Genomic DNA, 25,246 nt, shown 5'->3' on the forward strand with positions numbered 1-25,246 from the left:
TCTTGAATGGATGAAGATCTTCAAGCCTCCTCCTTACTCCAAAATTAAGCTCACCACCAACTAGGTAAATCCCCTCAAATATTGCACTAGAAATATTTGAGGATTTATCAAAGAGAAGTGAGTATTCTCCAACAATTGAAGAACACAAGAGAGAAGAATTTTTGGGAGAAAATTGTCACACAAATTTCGGCCAACCTAGGAGAATGAGGAGGGAAAGTTGAGTCTTGGTAGTCCAAAAAGTGATCCACATGCCATGCATTATTTTATTAAAAAGTATTCAAGACTCTTGATCTCACAAGCATGCAAACCCTAGTGGGCTTGCAACTTTTGCAAGGCCCATGGACTCTTTTCTAATTGTCTCAACAGATTTCCACATGCAGCCGCATCTATCATAGTACGGTTAGGAGTAAGTAAAACCATAATAAAATGTTTGAACGACTAACCCAAGTGGTAACTCGTGATGTGGGCATCTTCGTAGTAGATCCTTGAAGCGTTCCCAGGCCTCATATAGAGATTCCTGATCAAATTGAGCAAATGTCGTAATGTCTGCCCGCAGCTTCATGGTCTTGGAGGGAGGGAAGTATTTGATGAGAAAACTTTCGCCATGTCGTCACACGTAGCGATCGAACCTACAGGCAAACAATTTAACCACGCTTTAGCTTTATCACGTAAGGAGAAAGGAAATAAACGCAACCTAACAACATCATCAGAAACTCCATTGAATTTAAATGTATCGCAAATTTCAAGAAAATCTGCGATGTGCGTGTTTGGATCATCTACTGCAGTTCCTCCGAATTGAACTGTGTTCTGAATCATCTGGATTATGGCTGGCTTGATTTCAAAGTGATTTGCCCGCACGATAGGCCTCACAATGCTAGGGCGTGCACCCTTCAAAGAAGGTTGGGCATACTCCAGCATTGGTATGTGACGCGGTATCTCAACTTGTCTATTGTCACGCTGTTCCTCTCCACGTTCTTGCTCGTGTCTTTCCGTCAGTTCTTTAAGTCTTTGTTGTTGTCTTCGCCTTCGGAAGGTTCTTTCAATTTCAGGATCAAACTCAAGCTCCACGTCAAGTGACTTTGGCATGCACTGGAAGAAATATCTGTAATCAAATATGAAGTGTTATCTCAAGAGAAATAAAATAATGCTAAAGGAAATAACTAAAAATAAAATTGTAGATTAACAGTCCCCGGCAACGGCGCCAAAAACTTGATCGAGCAAAACTTGCACTGTGATATCCTCAATAAAAATATGATTTTGTATGCTCAAAATTAATCGCAAGTGCACGATGTCAAGTAATAATATAGTGTACAAGAGTACGAGTATCGTTCCACTGAAGACTGTGTTTAACAATTATTATTTTCAGTTATTTAACATTTAGCAACGAAAATTGAGTTGTGTGATTATTCCTGCTATGCTCAAATAATTATGCAATTAAAATGATTCAACAAGCAATGAATGATAATTTAATCTAAAATGTTGAGTAAAATTCAGTGAGAGATGGATTTGTTGGGAATCTCGGTTCACCTACCCCTCAGTACTTAATTAATTCGTTCGATCGTGATCTACGCTTCCGACAAGATTTCCTAATCTATTGAACACACTCTCTCGAGCTATGCCAAACTAATTCTACTCAATGAAGTAATTAAATGTCTTTAATTATTTATCAAGAGAAAATCGCATTTCGATCTATGAAATCCCCTAGTTTTCGACCCTAAGGACTATGACTATCGGCACGTATCCAATTTCATATATCTATGTAAATTGTAGATCCGCGGATTATACTACTCAATCCTATCACTCGTTATTCTCTCGAACTCACTCGTGATATGAAAACGTCGTTAAATTTAGCTACGCTTTAATGACACGATAAAACAGTAGTAAAATCAAGAATAACGCACAACCGAAATATAAATTAATTCAAACCAACGTTCGGGGTAGGATCCCCTTTAATCCCAACAAATAATAAAGTTAGCTACTAGAATTCATAATTCAACTAAGCAAAACAATGTTTAAAAGATAAAAATTAAGGCAGAAATACTAGAAGTGACGAAAAACGCGAAGAACGGTGCCCGGAAAATGTCTAATCTTCAATCCAAGCGCCCTGTGCTCTCCAAAACTCTTGACGGCTCAAGAATCAATTCTGAAAAATCCTCTAATTCGTGCCTCCCCCTTGCCATATCAGCCACCCTCTCCAAATAAGGTAAAGAATCGGCAGCAAAAATCTTGCCAAAAATAGGTGGCGCTCGGGCGGTAGAAAAGTACCGCTCGAGCGCCACACCTTCTGTAAACTTCCTTGGGGTGTGCGGCATTCGCACTCGGGCGGTAGAAAACTACCGCTCGAGCGCCGACTCTTCTGTACATTGGCCATTCTAAACCATCTCCCGCGCTCGGGCGGTAGAAAAGTACCGCTCGAGCGCCGACTCTTCTGTCGAGTTTGTGGAATTGATCACCTTTCGCGCCCGGGCGGTAGAAAATTACCGCTCGGGCGCCGCTCATTCTGTCCGTTGCCTTCTCTTTTGTATATTTTGCTCCATTTTTTGGTTTTCCGGCCACTTTTCCTGCAAATTCGTCATGCCCCAGTGAGATATGATAAAATACAAATGTTTACTCTAAAATGAACAGAATGTGATTGAAATAAACGTATGCGCAATGCAAAACACACACAGACTAATGCAATAAAACACGTAAAAACGACACATATCAGTGTTTGCAACATTTACAAGAATGAATGTTTAATTGGCACTAGAGAACTTGAAAACGATCCCTACACCTTAAAATTGAAAGATATTCCACTAAACAATGTCCAAGCAATAACAACAAAAAAAAAGCGAAAACAAGATACTCTAAATTCGGCACAATTATGGCATGCTCGATTAGGACATATTTCCCTAAGAAGGATGAACAAGTTAGTGGGAGTGGGCATGTTTGATATGTATGAAGTTAATGCTCTCACGACTTGTGAATCTTATATGAAAGGAAAGATGACCAAAATTTCCTTTAAGGGCCATGTGGAGCGAGCCAAAGGGTTATTGTATTTGATCCATACCGATGTGTGGGGTCCGCTTAGCATCACCACTAAGCATGGAAATGCCTAATTCATCACCTTTACCGATGAATTTTCGAGGTATGGGTATGTGTATTTGATGAAATACTATTCTGAAGTCTTTGAAAGGTTCAAAGAATTCAGAAGTGAAGTAGAGAAACAGTTGGGACGAAGCATCAAGACACTTCGATCGGATCGAGGTGGTGAGTATTTGAGTGCCGAGTTCCAAGAGTATCTTAGATAGAATGGGATTCTCTCGCAGTGGACTCTGCCCGCCACACCACAGTTGAATGATGTTTCGGAGCGTCGTAACCGGACTTTGATGGACATGGTTCGGTCTATGATGGGGTTCACGGAGTTGCCGCCATCCTTTTGGGGATATGCGCTTGAGACAGCGGTACTGTTGTTGAACAATGTCCATTCAAAGGCAGTTGACAAGACACCATATGGGATATGGATGGGTAAGCCACCCAAATATTCTTATCTTAGAATATGGGGGTGCCCTGCTTATGTGAAGCAGGTAGTGGGAGATAAATTGGATAGTCGATCCATTTTATGTTACTTTGTGGGATATCCAAAGAATTCGGTTGGATACTATTTCTATCATCCCCAAGAAACAAAAGTGTTTGTTTCTAGGAATGCAACTTTTTTGGAAAAGGAATTTCTATTGGATAGAAAAGGGGAGATGATAGAACTCGAAGAGGTTCGAGAGACACCCACAGTTATAGAACCCACACATGAGGAGCCAAGAGAGGAGATACAAGCTCCTAAAAGATCCGAGAGAGTCTCGAGACCACCTATGAGGTATGGTCTGCTTCTTGAAGAGGGCCATGATGTGCCTAACTATGGATGTGATCCAAGGACCCTCAAGGAAGAGTTATCTGATGCCGATTCATCCAAGTGGCTTGAAGCAATGGAATCTGAGATGAATTCCATGTATTCGAACCAAGTGTGGAATCTCGTGGATCCACCTGAGGGAATTGTTCCCATATGGTGTAAATGGATTTACAAGAGGAAACTTGGGGCGGATGGGAAGGTATTGACCTTCAAGGCGCGATTGGTAGCAAAAGGATACACTCAAAGACAAGGAGTTAACTTTGAGGAAACCTTTTCTCCAGTAGCAATGTTCAAGTCCATAAGAATATTGCTAGCCATAGCTGCATGGTATGACAATGAGATATGGCAGATGGATGTCAAGACAGCCTTTCTTAATGGGGATATTAAGGAAGAGATTTACATGTCTCAACCCGAAGGGTTTACATCTGTCGGAAGTGAGCATATGGTATGCAAACTTCAGAGACCTATTTATGGTCTAAAGCAGGCATTTAGGAATTGGAACCTTGGATTCGATAGTACAATCAAAGAATTTGTTTTTACTAAGAATCTTGAGGAACCCTGTGTGTATAAGAAGGTCAGTGGGAGTGCTGTGACATTCTTGGTGTTGTATGTTGATGACATTCTACTCATTGGGAATGATGTTGGAATGTTGCAATCAAATAAGATATGGTGATGCGAACACGGGTCGTCAAGCCCCAAGGAAAGCATGGGATCCTTTGCAGTTGCCGGAGGGACCAGTCACGAGGGGTCGATTAAAGAAGTTCAAGTAGGCACTACAAGGAGTCATGAGTAGGCATGAAGGAGTCGTGATGCATGGGAGTGTGTTAGAAGACAAAAGGAATAGTATTCAAGTACTGATAGCATTGGCCCAGTCTGGACGGATCTGTACACGGACCCGCACACGGGGTCCGTGCTCTATACAACCTGAGGTGCCCATTGACAGTATCTACACTGACCCGATGACAGACCCAAGCACGGGGTCCGTGCCCTATTACATTGGCGAAGACAGAGTCTACACGGACCCGTACACGGATGTGAGCACGGGTTCCGTGTTCCTTGTTTCCAACTGAAGTCTATTTACCGAGTGTACACGGACCTAGACACGGAGGTCTGCACGGGGTCCGTGCCTAGTGTTTTTCTGCGCGAATTATTTCCTTCTTTAGAGTTTTATTTTGTTAGGTAACTAGATTCTAGTAATCTTTTTGATATGTAAACCATATTGGATGAAATTTTACACACAATACACATATTATTTAAGTTTTATCAAACTTGTGAGAATTTTCTCTCAACTTTTCAAGGCTTTAGCTTTGCTAAATCAAATCAAACTTATCAAAGTTTATAACTTTGTGGCGTTTGTCGATCGTGCTTGTGCGGATTGTCGTAGGCCTCGTTCTTCGAAGTTTCGTATCAAATTTCGATTGTTATCCTCGTGTTTATTTGTTGCTGAACTTTTATAGTTTAGAGGTGAATAACACATCAATTACTTGATTCAAAAGATCGAGAAAACACACGAGTCTTATTGACGTAATTAAATAGAGGGTGCGATTGCGTTTTAATCGTGTTTGCTATTTATTCGTATCGAGATTCACATCATTTGGTATCAGTGCTTAGGTTCATTGAAATTCAAGTAAGTTATCTTGTTTTTAAATTGCAGATCTATATTATTTCTTCGTTTGTTTTCAGATATGTTTTGTTCTATCGTTCTTCATATTTTTCGTGAATCTGTGATTCTCGAAAATTTGTTGGTGTCTTTTTTTTTTGGATTTTCGACTAGTACTCGGCAAAAAAAAAAACGAGTACAAAAATTCCGAAAATTCACCATTATTTCTTTTTGATATCTTGTTCTATTTTCTCTAGAGAGTCATATTCAATTGCCTCTCACAGTCAAAAAAAAAATAGTTCATACATTCGAATTTCTTGTCTACATAGTCCAAGTGAGTCGGTCGAATTTGTCACGAGTTGAAACTTGATTGTTTGATTTACTCAAAATAAAAAGCTTGACGCTCTTGAGGGAACCCTCAAATTTGAGTGACATTACTTGAGTGTGAGTGTTATTTCTTTGGAGTGACTAGTGAGTATTTGTTGTGAGCAAAAAAATAAGAGAGGAGAGACGAGTGAATTTCTTTGGAGTGACCTTGAGCATTTGGGTGAGGATCATTTGTTTTATACTAACGTTTTCTTGCAGATACAACTTTGAAATTAAATGGAGAGGGAGGTAGGAGATAGTTCGAATTCGGGGTTGTCCAAGGTCCAAATAGATGCGTTGTTTGGGGATTTTAGTAGGATGATGACGACCCAAATGGAGTCGTTGCATGAGAAGTTGGGTAATCTTGAGGTTAGTGTTAGTGGGGGTAAATCTAAGCCTAGGGATTTTGGTAGAGATGATGAGGAATATAATCTGGAAGAAGGCGATGAGAGTCAAAATGAGAATTGGGGTAGGAATGGAAGAGGTAGAGGATTTGGGAGAGGAAAAAGGGAAGCCATGCGGGGTAGATATGAGGAGACTAGGGAAGATGGTCACATGGGTAGCATTAAGATGAAAATTCCATCGTTCCATGGAAATCTGACCCGGAGGCATACCTAGAGTGGGAAAAGAGGGTAGAGTTCGTATTTGAATGTCACCACTACTCCGAAACAAAAGAAGGTGAGGTTGGCGGTGGTTGAATTCTTAGACTATGCTCTCATTTGGTGGGATCAATTAGTGACCACTAGAAGGAGGTATAATGAGAGACCCATTGAGTCTTGGGATGAGATGAAGAGGGTCATGAGAAAAAGGTTTGTGCCCAATCACTATTATAGAGAGATGTTTAAGAGGCTACAAACTTTGAGGCAAGGAGCTAAGAGTGTTGAGGACTACTATAAGGAGATGGAAGTAGTCATGATTAGGGCAAATATTGAGGAGGATAGTGAGGCGACCATGGCACGTTTTCTTTGTGGTTTGAACAGGGAAATTCAAGATCAAGTGGAGCTTCGGCACTACTTGGATCTAGACGAGATGGTGCAAATGGCCATAAAGGTGGAGCAACAACTCAAAAGGCGTGGGGTTGGCCGTACCAGTCAAACTGGGGTGCATCATCTTCTTGGAGATCAAATGTGGGGAAGCGTGAGGAGAACAAGGTGGTGGCCAATCCCAAATTTGAGACCAAACAAGAGGCGCCTAAGCAAGGAGTCCAAGGTAAATCTGAAACTCCTCTCACTCGATCTAGAGATGTTAGATGTTTTAGGTGTCAAGGATTAGGACATATTTCTAGTGAATGTCCTAATAAAAGGCTTATGATTCTAAATGATTATGGTGAGTATGAATCTCAAAGTGAGGGAGATGGCGAGGGTAGTGATGATGATATGCCTGCGTTGGAGGATCCCGATGAGGGATATGGAGCGGTTATAGGAGAAGCGCTAGTGACTAGGCGAATCATGAGTGCCCAAGTCAAGGATGAGGAGGCTAGCCAAAGGGAGAATTTGTTCCACACTAGGTGTTTTGTGAATGGTAGGGTTTGCAATGTAATCATAGATGGGGGAAGTTGCACTAATGTGGCTAGTGTTGAGATGGTGGAAAAATTGGGGTTGCCTACAATAAAACACTCTCAACCATATAGAATTCAATGGTTGAATGATTCTGCGGAGGTGAAAGTAAATAGGCAAGTTCTAGTGTCATTTTCTATTGGGAAGTATGTGGATGAGGTTTTGTGCGACGTGGTGCCCATGCATGCTTGTCATATTTTGTTGGGTAGACCATGGCAATTTGATAGGCACGTTACTCATGATGGGTTCAAAAATCGTTACTCCTTTGTTTTAAAGAAAGAATCCATTGTATTGCTTCCGTTGTCCCCAAAGCAAGTATTGGAGGACCAATTGAAAAAGAAAAAGAGAGATGAGGCCGAAAAATGGAGTGAATTGAAAAGTGAGATGGCCTTTGAAAACAAAAATGAAGTGGCTGAAAAAAAGATTGATCAAAAGAGTGAGATAGTCATAAAAACAAAAAAAAGAGAGGAAAGAAAATGAGGGAAAAGAAAAGGAGAGGAAAGAGTCCAAGAAGAAATCATATATGGCCCAAAAAGGTGAGTTGAAACAATTGTTGCACACACATGAACCACTTGTGTTAATTTTTTACAAGGAGATCCTCCTTAACACAAGTGACATATCCGGGTCCCTTTCGAGCGTTATTGTTTCACTATTGCAGGAATTTGACGACGTATTTCCGGAGGAGCTACCTCAAGGTTTACCACCATTGAGGGGGATTGAACACCAAATTGATTTGGTGCCCGGGAGTGCCTTGCCGAACCGTCCAGCTTATAGGAGAAATCCGGAGGAGACTAAGGAGCTGCAACGACAGGTAAGTGAGCTATTAGATAAAGGGTTTGTGCGTGAATCCATGTCACCTTGTGTGGTGCCCGTTTTACTAGTCCCTAAGAAAGATGGCTCATGGCGTATGTGTGTGGATTGTAGGGCAATCAATAACATAACCATTAAGTATAAGCATCCCATACCTAGACTAGATGATATGTTAGATGAATTGCATGGGTCTTGCATTTTTAGCAAAATTGATTTTAAAAGTGGGTATCACCAAATTAGGATGAGAGAAGGTGATGAGTGGAAAACTGCTTCTAAAACCAAATATGGGTTATATGAGTGGATGGTTATGCCTTTTGGCTTGACTAATGCACCTAGCACCTTTATGAGGTTAATGAATCATGTTTTTCGTGCACACATAGGAAAATTTGTTGTGGTCTATTTTGATGATATCCTAGGGTATAGCAAAAACTTAGATGAGCATGTTAACCACTTAAAACTTGTGCTAATCACATTAAGAGCTGAAAATTTGTATGCTAACTTGAAGAAATGTGATTTTTGTACTAGAAAACTTGTCTTCCTTGGTTTTGTGGTAAGTTCACAGGGTATACAAGTTGATGAAGACAAGGTAAGTGCTATTCGGGATTGGCCAACGCCTACTACTGTTGGTCAAGTTCGAAGTTTTCATGGTCTTGAAAGCTTCTATAGGAGGTTTGTCAAAGATTTTAGCACATTGGCGGTACCAATGACGGCAGTGATCAAGAAGAATGTTCCATTCCATTGGGGCGAGGAGCAAGAGAAGTCCTTTAATCTCATTAAGCAAAAATTGATTAATGCTCCATTACTTGTTTTACCCGATTTTGCTAACACCTTTGAAATTGAATGTGATGCGTCAGGTGTAGGTATTGGGGGCGTGTAGATGCAAGGAGGAAGGCCGGTGGCGTACTTTAGTGAGAAGTTCAATGGGGCAGCGCTGAACTATCCCACGTATGACAAGGAGTTCTATGCACTTGTGAGGACTCTCGAGACGTGGCAGCATTACTTGAGGCCTAAAGAGTTTGTGATTCATACGGACCATGAGTCTCTAAAGCTCCTCAAGGGGCAACAAAAGCTGAACAAGCGGCATGCTAAGTGGGTGGCTTTCATAGAGACATTCCCCTACATGATCAAGTATAAGCAAGGTAAGGAAAATATAGTGGCCGACGCACTATCACGGAGGTATGTGCTTTTCTCTACTTTGGAATCTAAAATCTTGGGGTTTGAGCTTGTTAAAGAATTGTATGTGCTAGATGATGATTTTAAAGAATTGTTTGAAACTTGTATGCATGGTCCACATGGTAAATTCTACTTGCATAAGGGTTTCTTGTTTAGAGAGGATAAATTGTGCATCCCTAGATCATCTATTCGTGAATTACTTGTTAGGGAGGCACATGGGTGTGGCTTGATGGGACATTTTGGTGTGGCTAAGACTTTGAGTGCATTGCATGAACATTTCTACTGGCCACACATGAAACGTGACGTTGAGCATGTTTGTGAGAAGTGTATAACTTGTAGACAAGCTAAGTCTAGGACACAACCACATGGATTATATACACCACTTCCCGTCCCTAATGAACCTTGGGTTGATATCTCTATGGACTTTGTTTTGGGGTTACCTAAGACAAAGAAGGGGAGGGACTCTATATTTGTTGTTGTGGATAGGTTTTCTAAAATGGCACACTTTATTGCTTGTCACAAGAATGATGATGCATCTAACATTGCGGATTTGTTCTTTAGAGAAGTCGTTAGGTTGCATGGCATGCCTAGGACTATTGTTTCTGACCGTGATGTTAAATTCTTAATTTACTTTTGGAAAACACTATGGCTAAACTTGGCACTAAATTACTGTTTTCTACGACCTGTCATCCTCAAACTGATGGTCAAACTGAGGTAGTTAATAGGACGCTAGGAACTTTATTACGTGCTATATTTAAAAAAAACTTAAAGAATTGGGAAAGTTGCTTGCCATTTGTTGAGTTTGCATATAATCGCTGCGTGCATTCTACTACTAATTATTCGCCATTTGAAATTGTGTATGGTTTTAATCCTTTAACTCCGTTGGATTTGATGTCTTTACCTGTGAGTGAAAGGTTAAACATGGATGGCAAAAAGAAGGCTGAATTTGTTAGGGGGTTGCATGAAAAGGCCAAAGCCAATATTGAGAAGCGGAATGAGCAATATGCAAAGCAAGCTAACAAGGGGAAAAAGAAGGTGGTATTCGAGAAGGGTGATTGGGTGTGGCTACACTTGAATAAGGAGAGGTTTCCGGAGAATCGACGCTCAAAGCTATTACCTAGGGGCGATGGACCATTCCAAGTTCTTGAGAGGATCAATGACAACGCCTACAAACTCGACTTGCCAGGTTAGTACAACGTAAGTTCTACATTTAATGTTAGTGATTTGTCGTTGTTTGATGTAGGTGATGAGCAAGATTTGAGGATAAATCCTTTCCAAGAAGGGGAGGATGATGCGAACACGGGTCGTCAAGCCCCAAGGAAAGCATGGGATCCTTTGCAGTTGCCGGAGGGACCAATCACGAGGGGTCGATTAAAGAAGTTCAAGGAGGCACTACAAGGAGTCATGAGTAGGCATGAAGGAGTCGTGATTCATGGGAGTGTGTTAGAAGACCAAAGGAATAGTATTCAAGTACTGATAGTATTGGCGGAGTCTGGACCCGCACACGGGGTCTGTGCTCTATACAACCTGAGGTGCCCATTGACAGTATCTACACGAACCCGACGACGGACCCAGGCACGGGGTCCGTGCCCTATTACATTGGCGAAGACAGAGTCTACACGGACCCATACACGGAGGTGAGCACGGGGTCCGTGTTCCTTGTTTCCAACTGAAGTCTATTTACCGAGTGTACACGGACCCAGACACGGAGGTCTGCACGGGGTCCGTGCCTAGTGTTTTTCTGCGCGAATTATTTCCTTCTTTATAGTTTTATTTTGTTAGGTAACTAAATTCTAGTAATCTTTTTGATATGTAAACCATATTGGACGAAATTTTACACACAATACACATATTATTTGAGTTTTATCAAACTTGTGAGAATTTTCTCTCAACTTTTCAAGGCTTTAGCTTTGCTAAATCAAATCAAACTTATCAAAGTTTATAACTTTGTGGCGTTTGTCGATCGTGCTTGTGCGGATTGTCGTAGGCGTCGTTTTTCGAAGGTTCGTATCAAATTTCGATTGTTATCCTCGTGTTTATTTGTTGCTAAACTTTTATAGTTTAGAGGTGAATAACACATCAATTACTTGATTCAAAAGATCGGGAAAACACACGAGTCTTATTGTCGTAATTAAATAGAGGGTGCGATTGCGTTTTAATCGTGTTTGCTATTTATTCGTATCGAGATTCACATCATATGGTTAGCGAGTAAGTTCTCGATACAGGACTTGGGTGAAGCATCTTTTGTATTGGGAATACAAAATCTATAGAGATAGATCAAAAAGATTGCTTGGTCTCACCCAGTCCACATACATTGATACCATCGTGAAGCGGTTCTCGATGGATGAGTCCAAGGGAGGACATCTACCAATGTGTCATGGCGTGTCCCTATCCAAGTCTATGTCTCCCAAGACTGATGCAGAGATAGCGGCGATGAAAAGCATTCCTTATGCATCTGCGATTGGTAGCATCATGTATGGGATGATATCTACACGTCCTGACATGGATTTCGCACTAAGTGTAGTAAGTAGATATCAATCGAACCTGATCTTCCACATTGGAAAGCTGTGAAAGACATCCTCAAATATTTGAGAAGGACCAATAAGATGTTCTTGGTCTATGGGGGTGGAGAACTGAAATTTGAAGGCTATACCGACTCTAGCTTTCAAAGCGATATCGATGACTCGAAATCAACCTCTGGATTCATATTCATGCTCAATGGTGCTGCTGTCTCTTGGAAGAGTTTCAAGCAATACAGTACAGTGGATTCCACCTCTGAGGCAGAATATATTGCTGCATCAGCTGCAGCAAAGGAGGCTATTTGGATAAGGAATTTCGTCCAAGAGTTGGGTGTCATTTCTAATGGAGTTGCTCCTGTCCCGGTGTTTTGTGACAACACGGGAGCCATTGCTCAAGCAAAGGAGCCGAGGTCTCATCAGAAGTCCAAACATATACTAAGAAAGTACCACATCCTCCGATAGATAGTGGAAAGAGGAGATGTCACGATTGACAAAGTCGGCTCCGCAGATAATGTTGCTGATCCGCTAACTAAGCCTTTACCTGGACCATTGTTCGAGAAGCATCGCGAATCGATGGGTTTGAAGAATATGGGTAGTTGGCTCTAGTGCAAGTGAAAGATTGTTAGAGTTGGTGCCCGTCGAGCCAAGTGTTGGCCGAGGGTTCATGTTTAAACTCTATGTATAAACAGTCTTTATTTTAATAATATTTCAAATTATTATTTTGGCACTTCTTTATCTGTATACCCATGCTTGTTGCATAGATAAAGCCCTTGAATATACATATAGTAGAAAGAATATGAGATGCTCATATGATGAGTATCATGAAACTCATATTTGGAATACTTTATATTCTAAACAGTTCCTAGTCGATTCAGCCGCCAGTAAGAAGGATTTAGGCCGCTAGAGCTCGAGACTAGTATCTGCGATGTTAGTACCATGTTTCATTGGTAGGGGACATTGTGATGTCCGAACATGCAGATAGGTGCTCTTTGTAGAGTGCACTGAACAACCCTCCATAAAAGGACTTTCCAAGTGGTTCTCACTTATCGAGTGGAAGCGTCCTAGTTTATGGTTGTACATCATTAGTTGTAGAACCCGTAACTTAGACTACGTATAAGCCATGCATAATTCTAGTATTTAAATTAAAATGATTTTTATTTCATGAGTATTTAAATGCTTTTCCGTAAGTTAATTATTTTATGCAGTATTTTGATTTTTATCATTTTAGTTAATTCAGTGAGACCGGACTAGTTGGAGTTTAGAGATAAAAATTAAGATTTAGAAAACATTTCCAGAATTTATTTTAGCTAATTAATAAGTTAATTTATGTAAAAAGGAAGTTTAAAGAATTGTTTAAGTTACTTGAGGTGAGGAGAAAATGTGGGGACCCGGACGCTAATAAAGTTCTTAATCATCATTGGGACTAATTAATCGATTATAAAACAGGGTCTAAAAATTTTTCTTTTTAAAATACGGAACGTAGTGAAATCAAGACATATATACATATCAGTATATAAAATACAATACAAGTCCTGTACTGCAAGCATTCAAAATAAACTAAGGTTTAACAACTAATGTCAAGTGTTCAACCCTATCTCTAATCCAAGTCCGGAGCCTCCACTCTAATCACGATCTCTCCTCATCTCCTGGACCCTGATCATGTCCCACCTGTTGTCATGTACACATACAGACAAGACAACAGCCGGATAATTCCGGTGAGAATATAATCCCAGTATAAATCAACGAAACATGCAATCATATAAACAAATATAAAGCATGTAATCAGGTAACAGATATATGTGTCAAACTCTGAAACATAATCAATCATAGACTGTCGACATATACGTGACTCCACGTTTTAGACTAGACTCAATCCTAGTCTAGGGATCCCGGTTTCCAGATGTGGTGTTCCTATATCGAATTCCGTAATAGAAGGAACCGTATTCCTATTACTCGATATAACCAATATCCTGGTATTCCTATATCGAATTCCGTAATAGACGAATTCCCATTTCCTATTACTCGATATAACCAAACATCCGGTGTCCTGACCTAACCGTCATGGACTGTAGCTCTATCACTAATATCCTATCTTGAGACATCGTGCAATGTGCCGTGGCGATACCACCACTATCCGGCACTTCTGTCACAAGATAACTCGTCTAATACCTGTCATCTATAATTCCAGAGAACAAGTACATCAGTCAATTTAATGCAGATATCAATGCAATAAATAAAGTATGTGATTTAGGGAAACCCAAGTCCAAACCGACTCAAGTCCATCTCCCAATACCACATTGACTTATACCTTTCTTTCGTCGGTTTCTGGCTCAGTCGATGTCCTGAACTCACAGCCTGTCTGGAAATGACAATATCAATAATCTCATGTCAATATACCGTTCAACTCAATAACAATCTGATGAATCTGGATTTAATTCAAATCAAAGGTATAACGGTACAATTTCAATATCCCCGTCAATACCAATTCAACAGATAATAGTTACAATCCATAACCCATATCTGATACAATCTGTAATCCAATAACAATTCAGATCTGTCTGGTATAAATCAATATACCCTAAAAATTCATAACAATTCCATAATCAGTCCGTTTCTTAGTCTGACTTCGATTCTATAATGTCTCATATGTCAAGAACAACATATATGAGTTCCATTCAATTCTGAAAATAGTATAATTCTAAAACATGTCAAAACGTAGTAAAACTTACGTCCAGTTGTAGCCTACGTTGCCAGGAACTCAATACCGAAGTCGGATTCAAAATCAGACGGACGGATTTCTCAGAAAAGGCGTAAGGATTTTCTCCTTTCTTCTTCAGACCTTTTCTCGATTTATGTTCTGATTTTTGAAGAACAATGCTATATATATATATATATATATATATATAGACAACTCGGGCATGCATCACAGCAAGTGGCTCATTTTCCGCAAGACACGCAACACCGCGGGTGCGGTTGCGTTAGCACCGCGGGTGCGGTCACGTTAGCACCACAGGTGCGGTCTCCCTACTGTCTCGATGCATAATATTTCCCGAAGCACAACCGCGGGTGCGGTGCTTCCTAGGCCGCGGGTGCGGTGTCCCCTCGGCCTCACCTTCACCATTTCATTTCTAATTCTTTTCTCAATGTCCCGATTAATCCTTTTGTAATCCTATCAATTATAAATCAATTATTACAGATTACTGGGATTAAATTTCCGGGCATTACAGAAAATAAATTCATTTAAGTTCCTTAATTAAGGGAGTAGTGCACTAAATTATTTAAAAATATAGGTAAGGCTTTTAAGGATTATAAATTTACTAAATAACCAACATTTCCCCTCCATTTAATCTATAAATTTCGGCCACCTTAGAATATTAAGCAATTCCATTGCCAACTCACCCTTTGACCCATTCTTTGTTGTGTTAGCATGCTAATCTTTTTAATTATTAGTCAACCTTAATTAATTAATTAATGAGCATCATCCTAGACTAGATTAGCAAGGAAATTCGGCCATCTCATTCAAGAACACCCCAACAAATATTAGATTAGCAACCAAAATTCAAAATTCAAAAAGAGTAGACTTGGTCTTGCATTATCCCTATATTTTGCACCCATCTCCCTCACTCTTCTAACCATCATTCTCCACCCCTCCATCACCGAAATTCAGAGAATTTTAGAGACAAAAATCGTGAGGTGCTAAGGGAAAAACAAGAGAGAAAAATCAGTAAAAACAAGGTAGAAAAAGCGCTCCACCTCCTCCGCGCCGGATCGTCTTATTCATTCGTTTTTCTTTCAAAACGAAACCAGGCATGCATATATTCTTCCTTGACTCTTCAATCAAGTCCTATTATCATTATTTTTACATTTCATGATCATCATTTCCAAGCAAAAACCGAAATCTATCAAAAATTTCAGAAAATAAAACATGCAGATTTTTCGGTTCCATGACAAGCTTCACGGTTTCTTGTGTTTTGATGGTTTCAGGTATCGGATCGATTCCAGGCTCCCAAGGCGGCATATAGACATGTAATAGGACGCATTAGGACCATGATGGTCCATTCATTTAACCCCATGTACGCTGGAAGTCGAGAAGATGACAGCAACTGCCCTCTTGATCCATTTGAGTTTCGAAAATTGTGTTTTTCTGTCAAAGGGAAATGAATCTGATCTTGGCTGCCCCCTGGCCTATAGCCATGGTGAGATCACTTCCCTAGCATGTCTAATACGTGAATAAGTCGCCCTTGTGGAGGCTTGGTCCATGGTGAATCGGTTTTCAATTAAAACAACAAGAACAACCCCTTTCCCTTCCGGCCCCTTCATTTTTCAGCTAGGGTTGTTTCGATTTTAGGGAATGGTGTGGATCTTGGTTGGCCTCCGGCCCTTAGACACGGTTCATAACATACCCATAGATGTCTAGATTGTGCCATGGTCAATCAAATGGCCACTGGAACGACGAGAGACAGCAAACAAAGCAACACACTTCCCACGCGCAGAATTGCTCTTGGCCGTGACGTTTGGCTTGTTTCATGGTGTGGTTCGAATTGTGGTTGGCCTAGAGCCCTTAGCCATTGTTCAAATCATTCCTTAGAATTTTGGTAAGAGGTTCTGGTTGGTGGTTCAAGCCCCAATGGCCGGTAGTCTCGAGAACGACACAAGAAAAACAAATGTGCAGCTGCTGTAATTTTGACAGCAAGTGTGATGTTGTTCTCAAGCGTCGTTTGAGTTCTTGGTTGGCTTGTAGCCCATGGCCTTGGACTGGACAGTGCCTTGTTGAGTTAGGAAGGTCATGTTTTTGGCCGTTCTTGATTCGGATCATTTTTGAGGTCGTACGAGAATTTACGGTGCGATGTGCCAAATTGACTCTCGAAAGAGCGTTTCATGTTTTGGCCTCCATTCACCTAAAATTCTACTTGCATCATTTTAGGAGCATTAATTCATCATTTTAAGCGTATTTTAATCATGACTATATGATGTTTCAGTGTTGGCTCGGGTTGGTTCGGAGTCATGATTAAATACGAAGTCGTTCGGTGTAATTGTCACATTTTCGAATGTTGTTGCATAGTTTGGTCCCATAAATCTATTGCATATTTTTCATGGCATATTTAGGTAGCAGCGAGCCTGGGAGCGATCCAATCCAAGCAGTAAATTACTACAGGATATTTAATTGTGTCTTTAATTATATTACGTGCATAAAAATATAAAATGTTCATTTTTGAGATTATGCGATATTGCTTGTGGCCATTTCACTATCATGGGATTATTGCTAAATCCGGTCGCCAGTTACCGGTTCGATCGCCAGTTACCGGTCAGTTCAGTTTGTACCACCCAGTATACTGTGGCATAGTCTGATCAGAGTTACCGGTCATGGGAGCATTTTATTATCCGGTCGCCAGTTACCGGTCAGTTTCAGTGCAGGGGCCACTTGCGTGGAACATAATCTCAACAGAAAATTTATTACAGGCTATTTCAGTACAGGGCTCCAAGGGGTAAACATTTTCAGTATGACTTTCAATTCAGTTATGCACGTATTATAATCGCTCATGATATGTTATTTTTCACATTGTGCCTCATGACATGATATTTTTACTCCCATGAAATTTTTACTATATTTACTCGTTATTTATGATATATGCATGTTGAGTCTTTAGACTCACTAGATTTGATTGTTGTAGGTACTGATGATGTCGGGGCCGAGGGCGGGGACCGGTGAGCTAGCTTGGGTCGGCAGTAGTGGAACCCGAGGACCTCATTTTAGCATTTACCATTTTTATGCTCAAACAGTTTATCCGTTGTTGGATTATTCTTAAATTGTTCTTTTGCAAACAAATAATTTCTTCCGCTACTATTTTTAACATTTAAACTTTATTTAACGGTCTATTTTATGAATGAGGCATTTTACTTACTTTACAAAGAAAATTTTTAATTTTTCCGCAAATATTCAAACAAGGATTTTTTGGGGCCGTTATAGCTGGTATCTGAGCAATGGTTCTGTATAGGGTTGTACTACTACTGACCACGAGAAGCTCATGAAGTCACGTCTTCGGTCTGTAACTTTACATTTACGCATTTTATTTAAAGCATGAATTATTTTTAACGGCATGATTTCATGAAGCATTTTATGTCCAGATTCATTTTATTTGTTCAGTATTTAAATTTAAATAAATTATGGAATTATGCATGTTAGTTACGTATGGGTAATGTATGGAACAGTATGCCCCCAAGACGCATCCTTGAGTGCCCTAGTGAGGATCAGCCTCGCCGAGAGGACAGGGAGGAGCTGAGGCAGGAGAGAGACTTACCACCTCCACCGGACATGAATGCCCAGATTCTAGCAGAGATGACGCAGTTCTTCGCACAGTTTGCGGGGAACCATGCTGTGGCTACCAGTCCGACAGGGCCCGAGGCTGTCTACGAAAGATTCATGAAGATGCGTCCGAAGGAGTTTTCTGGGACGTCTGACCCCATGATTGCTGAGGGCTGGATCAAGTCCCTCGAGGTTATCTTCGAGTTCATGGAGCTTGGAGATGCAGACAGAGTCTGATGTGCCACCTACTTATTCGGTGGAGATGCCCGCTTATGGTGGGAAGGAGCATCGGTAGCCCTGAACGTGGCTACACTGAGTTGGGTGCGCTTCACGGAGGTGTTCTACTCCAAATACTTTGCTGAGGAAGTGCGCACCAGGTTGACTACTGAGTTTATGAGCTTGAGGCGAGGAGATATGACTGTTACGGAGTTCATCCGTAAGTTCGAGAGGGGTCGTCATTTTGTACCCCTGATCGCAAATTATTCTAGAGCCAAGATGATGCATTTTCTGGTGGCTCTACGGCCGATCTTGCGCCGTGATGTTAGGGTGCCTGACCCTACTTCTTATGAGGTCGCTGTCTCCAAAGCTGTAGCCACACAGCAGGATCAGCGTGATATCGAGAGAGATAGCTTGGGAAAGCGACCAGCCCAGGTACCGCACCGCCCTCCTCCTCAACAGCATCAGCAGCAGAACAAGAGGCATTTTCACGGGCCGCCTAGAAACAGAGGCCAACAGCAGCAGCAGCAGCGGGGACGCCCAACCCCGAGGGCTCTTGAGCACCTAGTCTGTCCTAAGTTCTCACGTCGCCATCCTAGAGCATGTATGTATGGCTTAGGAAAGTGTTATAGGTGTGGTAGTCCAGACCACTTATTTCTGCAGTGCCCTCAGAGGAATCTGCCTACCCAAGGCAGAGTGTTTGCTCTCCATGCCACGGAGACGAACCCAGATACGATGCTTATGACAGGCACCTTAAGCTTTGAGTCTGCATTTGGAACTTAATGTTTTGGGTTAATATTTTGAACATAGAATTGCGATAGAATTGCATGCTCTACTTTGTAATATTTTGGAAATATAAGTTAGAAGAACTTCAACCTTTGCATGTCTATAAGTTTAGTCTTTGTAACTTTTGCGTTCAACTTAGAGTTCTGATCTTTCAAGGAGAATTTTTATATCCGGTTCCGCTACGAAGGCCTTGATAGATTCAGGGACCACTCACTCATTCATTTTAGAGGTCTTTGCTAATTTCCTCAAAGTTAAGACCATTGGGCTAGATATAGCCTATTCCGTAGTACTACCGTCTGGCGAGGAGATGGCAGCCACCAATGTGATCCGAGACATAGATCTTGAGCTCCATGGCAACCTTGTTTATGCGGATCTTATCGTGTTGCCGATGCCAGAGCTAGGGATGGATTGGCTACTGTGGAATAGAGTTTTGATTGACTTCCAGCAGAGATCTGTTCTAGTCCGACCGCCTGGAATGATGCAGTTCTTATTTGAGCCAGACGGGTTCTTTCCCGTACCGTGCATTATTCCATATGTTCAGGCTAGGAAGCTCATGCATAGAGGGTGTCGAGCATTTTTAGCGACTTTTATATCTGTCCCCGAGGAACCCAGTCAGTCAGCTTTAGATGTTCCGATTTTAGAGACTTCTTAGACGTTTTTCCTGAGGATTGAGGTGGAGTTTTCTATCGAGCTTATGCCAGGTACGGCTCCGATCTCAAAGGCACCGTACCGACTTGCACCGACAGAGATGGCAGAGCTTAAGAAGCACATTCAGGAACTTCTTGACAAGGAATTCATTCGCCCTAGTTTCTCACTTTGGGGCGCGCCAGTCTTGTTTGTTAAGAAGAAACATGGCTCTATGAGGCTTTGTATTGACTATCGGGAGTTGAACAGGGTTACAGTGAAGAATAAATACCCACTTCCGAGGATTGAGGATCTATTTGACCAGTTGCAGGGAGCTTCGATTTTCTCTAAGATAGATCTGCGTTCAGGTTATCAACAGTTGAGGGTGAGAGACGCCGATGTTTCGAAGACAGCTTTCACGACTCGTTATGGTCACTACGAGTTCCTTGTGATGCCGTTCGGTTTGACGAATGCGCCAGCGATCTTCATGGATCTCATGAATCGCGTATTTCAGCCGTATCTCGACCAGTTTGTGATAGTTTTCATAGACGACATTCTTGTCTACTCCAAGAATCGGGAGGATCACAGCAGGCATCTGACCACAGTGTTGCAGACATTGCAGAAGCACAAATTATTCGCAAAGTTCAGTAAATGCGAATTCTGGTTAGAGAAGGTGGCATTCTTAGGCCACATTGTTTCCAGCAGTGGCATTGAGGTATACCCAGCGAAAGTTGTAGCAGTCAGAGGTTGGGTTGTGCCGCAGAATGCATCAGAGATCTGCAGTTTTCTTGGCTTAGCAGGATATTATCGGAAGTTCATTAAGGGATTCTCTTCGATTGCAGTTCCACTCACAGCACTGACAAAGAAGAATGTGAAATTTGTTTGGAGCGAGGAGTGTCAGAAGAGCTTCGATACTTTGAAGCAAGCTCTTATCTCAGCACCAGTTTTGGCCGTGCCGTCAGGGTCCGGTGAGTTTGTACTGTATACCGATGCTTCAAAGCTCGGTCTTGGCGCCGTATTGATGCAGCATGGGAAGGTAATAGCTTATGCTTCTAGACAGTTGAAGACTCATGAGAAGAATTACCCTACCCATGATCTAGAGTTGGCCGCAATAGTTTTTGCCTTGAAGATTTGGAGGCATTATCTGTATGGAGAGAAGTGCCAGATCTTTACCGACCACAAGAGCCTCAAGTATTTCTTTACGCAGAAGGAGCTGAATATGCGTCAGAGGCGTTGGTTGGAGCTTGTGAAGGACTATGATTGTGACATTAGCTACCACCCGGGTAAAGCTAATGTAATTGCGGATGCATTGAGCAGGAAAGTTGCAGTGATGGCTCATTTGACAGTTTCGAAACCTCTTCAGCTTGAGATGCAGAGGTTTGATCTAGAGTCATATCCTCAAGGTAGAGTTCTGTTAGAGTAGGTGCCCGTCGAGCCAAGTGTTGGCCGAGTGTTCACAATGAAACTCTATGTATAAGCAATCTTTATTTTAATAATATTTAAAATTATTGTTTTGGCAAATCTTTATCTGTATACCCATGCTAGTTGCATAGATAAAGCCCTTGATTATACAAATAGTAGATGTATCGATTTATCTGTATACCCATGCTAGTTGCATAGATAAATCTTTATCTGTATACCCATGCTACTGTATATTCTAAACAGTTCCTAGTCGATTCAGCCGCCACTAAGAAGGATATAGGCCGCTAGAGTTCGAGACTAGTATCTGTGATGTGAGTACCATGTTTCATTGGTAGGGGACATTGTGATGTCCGAGCATGCAGATAGGTGCTCCTGGTAGAGTGCACTGAACAACCCTCTATAAAGGACTTTCCAAGTGGTTCTCACTTATCGAGTGGAAACGTCCTAATTTATGGTTGTACACCATTAGTCCCTATGACCCGGGACAACATTGAGACTCTATGTGCTAGCGTTTCACTTTGACTTGTTTACCGACTCTCATGGGGTCATCAGGTGGCAAGGTTGGGTGTTATGTCGAAACATATAGGAGTCGATGCATTGTAGTCGGGGATTCATCGCTTACCTACGGGTATGGATATCCTATGTGTTTTCATGTATATATAGTTTGAAATCTCTGATCAAGTATGGTTGTAATTATGAAAGGGGTTTCATAGATTGCACCATCGATGCAACTACGACATGACACATAGTATCGATTCATTGACAACTCTCGATAAACCAATGGTTGTCGAATCGGTCGGGATATATGAGTTGAAGGGACCGTACTGTACGCTAACCATAATTGAATGGTTCTTGCAGGCACTATCATTTGATACCTAGGGAATCATGTAAGCGATGCTGCTAGGCGTTTAACATGGTTGGTTGGGTACTATCGGACTTGAGTTCTGACATTCTTGTTATCAAGGAGTTGATAAATAAGAATGGAGCAATTGGGGTATGCTCATATAAGGACATGTTTAGTCCGAATCACATGAAGATGTGAACCCACGGCTAGTTGTATCAATGAACCATTGAGGGCCACACAAGTACTAGCTTTCTAGATCCCGTTGAGAAGAGAAATAGTTCAATGTGTTGAACGGCTTATAATTATAAAGGAGTTTATAAGCGTAAAGAAAAATTAGAAGTATGACTTCTATAAAGGAGAAATTAGTTCAATGTGTTGAACGGCTTATAAATGAGTTTATAAGCATAAAGGAAAAATAGAAGTATGACTTCTATGAGAGAAATGTAAATTTTAATGTGGGGACCCGGACGCTAATCATCTTCTTAATCATCGTTGGGATTTAATTATCAATTAAGATAAAACAGGGTCTAAAAATTTTTCTTTTTAAAATACAAGTGCGGAAGGTAATGGCATCTAAATAATATACATATCTGTATAAAACTACAATTCAGTAGAAAAGTACAATACTGTACAGCCTAAGTCTAAGGTTCAATTACTAAATTCAAGTAATAAACCAAGTCTGCTACAAGTCCGGAATCACCACGCTAACTCGTCTTCTCTCATCGTCATCTCGACCCTGATCCAGCCCCACCTGTTGTCATGCACACATACAAAACAAGACAACAGCCGGATAACTCCGGTGAGAATAAATCCCAGTATAAAACATGGTAAGCATGTATATAACCAAACTAATTCATAAACCATGCGATCATGTATAAACACAATATATTCCATAATCTATGAAATTAAGCATGCAACTCAAATCAGATAAACATGCATATAAACAATCTAAATCATAAAAACATGCTAGCACAACTGGAAGCAATAACGATGGGTCCCATGATCTAGGAACCACATCCATATAATCATGCAGTCCTAATCAAATCATGTCTAGACTTGACTCGACTAAAACTCTAGGGATCCCGTGATGAATAAGACGTCAATGCCTGTTACCTACTCAACCGATCGTGGTAACCGTACGTCTTATTCCTAGACTTCGGTTCGAGCTGTATCAACGGCTGGCAATAGGAGTAATACCTGCTCCTAAGTTGAGATACACCGAACGTCTAGAATTCTGACAATGACTGTCAAGACTTTCCTATCTTAAATGCAATGAATAACAATCTGTATACAAAGCATAATCAGGTAACAATATAAACAATAATCTAGTATGTGATTTTATTGGGCAACTCAAATTAATCTTATTTGAGTTATGCTTCCCGAATATCACATGAATTATACCTTTGTCTTCCCTGTCTGACGAAGGCGATGACCTGTATTCAACTCTGTCCATATCCAATCTGAAATGACAATATCGAATACACTGTGTCAATGAATAACTCAATACACAACCTGTTCTGATCAATACTCAATTCAGTACATAATCTGACCAATATCTGAACAAGGCACAATCTAATTCACTACTGAATCTGATCAATATACAATCTGATCAATCTAAATCAACAGATGTTTCGACGGCCTAACAATACAATCTAAATAACCCCGTCACTCTGAACATCACAAATATAATACTGAAACTCATAATCGGTGTCAATATAACTCAAAATCTGGATACTAACAAAATTCTGATATAGACTCTCAGTTAAATCAACTCCAAAAATCATAAAAATTACAGAAACAATCTGTTCTTTAATCTGACTTCAATTCTATAATGTCTACGATAGCAGAAACACCATATCTGAATCATATTCAATTCTAGCAACATCATATTTTCAAAACATCTCAAAACGTAACAAAACTTACGTCCAAATGAAGCCTGCGTTGCTAGGAACTCAATACCGTAATCGGATTCAAAAACAGACGGACAGATTGACAAAATCTTTAATCAAAATCAAGAGCTTCCCTCGGTTTCCCTCTGAATTCCCCAAGAAATCTTGCATTTATATATATATATATATACACATGAACATGCAATAGGCCAAGTGGCTCGCCTTTCAAGCTACACGTTACTCGCTCGGGCGGACAAAAGTTTCCGCTCGGGCGGAGAACTCTCGGCCCTCACAAATTATTCAAGCGCGCTCGGGCGAACAAAAAGTTCCGCCCGGGTGAAGGACTCTCGGCTTTCTACCAACACTCAATGGCGCTCGGGCGAACAAACATTTTCGCCCGGGCGCTATACCTTCGGCCCAAATTGTATAATTTCATATACTTGCTCAAATCTTATCTCGAACTGGCCCGGCTATAATTACATCAATTCATAATCAGTAAATCATATCAGATTACAATAATTAAATTCTCGGGCATTACATTTCTCCCCCTCTTAGATCTGAGTTCGTCCTCGAACTCACAACAATCAATTCAGATATATGAGAAGAAATGCGTACAGAGTTTAAACCAAAACTCAAATATCTGATTCCAGTCTGGAATAAGAATTCACGAAGTATAATGTCATAATACCCCTTAAACTAGTTCTGACAAAAACAATTTCATCATACTGGCTATACAACATCCGTATAAACCAATCTATAGCTTATCACATATCAGTATCATCAGCTGTTAACAAATCTGTTTACCTCAAACAAAGACATAAACAATCTTTAGCTTCAACTACCAATCGTCATCATCCGACGTTGGTTTCTTAAATCTGTCTATTCTGAACTATCTGCATCTTCTTTCGAATTGTCTTCAAAAGAAATCTGTAGTACTCATCGTATACTGTCTTGTCTATACTATCTCATTACTCTTCTGATAAGCTGATAGCTATTGTCACACAGTAATACTGAATTATATCAATTAGTGCTAACATCCAGCACTAAAGCTGTACAAAATCTTCCAATCTCTGGATAACACATTCTGACTGCCTGTCAATCTGTGAAACAATCTAAGAGAAACTCATGATATACTCTATCACAAGTACAAAATCAACCAGACAATCACCTTCTGATATACTCTATCTCGACATTCTGTTGATTCTGATCATTCTTCTGACATCAATCTGTGTCATCTAGTTCTGTCTGTACGTT

At 40.8% G+C, this 25,246-nt stretch overlaps 1 protein-coding gene and 1 non-coding gene across 2 annotated transcripts; both read left to right on the top strand.

Moving 5' to 3' along the window:
• The first annotated feature begins 452 nt into the window (after positions 1-452).
• Positions 453-558, top strand: LOC140822491 (small nucleolar RNA R71). The gene has a single exon (XR_012115971.1). It is a non-coding gene; the product is annotated as a small nucleolar RNA R71 (small nucleolar RNA).
• Positions 559-6,602: 6,044 nt separating this feature from the next.
• LOC140822490 (uncharacterized) lies at positions 6,603-19,453 on the top strand. The gene is given in 11 exon segments (XM_073183257.1): positions 6,603-6,935; positions 6,938-7,446; positions 7,480-7,759; positions 7,911-8,216; positions 8,295-9,865; positions 10,225-10,574; positions 10,632-10,728; positions 18,118-18,313; positions 18,438-18,502; positions 18,589-18,994; positions 19,370-19,453. Coding segments are annotated over 11 exon segments (4,164 nt in total). The 5' UTR covers positions 6,603-6,635.
• The last annotated feature ends 5,793 nt before the right edge of the window (positions 19,454-25,246 follow it).

The sequence above is a fragment of the Primulina eburnea genome, unplaced genomic scaffold (assembly GCF_022965805.1).
Source record: "Primulina eburnea isolate SZY01 unplaced genomic scaffold, ASM2296580v1 ctg870_ERROPOS947806, whole genome shotgun sequence".
NCBI classification, from domain to species: domain Eukaryota; kingdom Viridiplantae; phylum Streptophyta; class Magnoliopsida; order Lamiales; family Gesneriaceae; genus Primulina; species Primulina eburnea.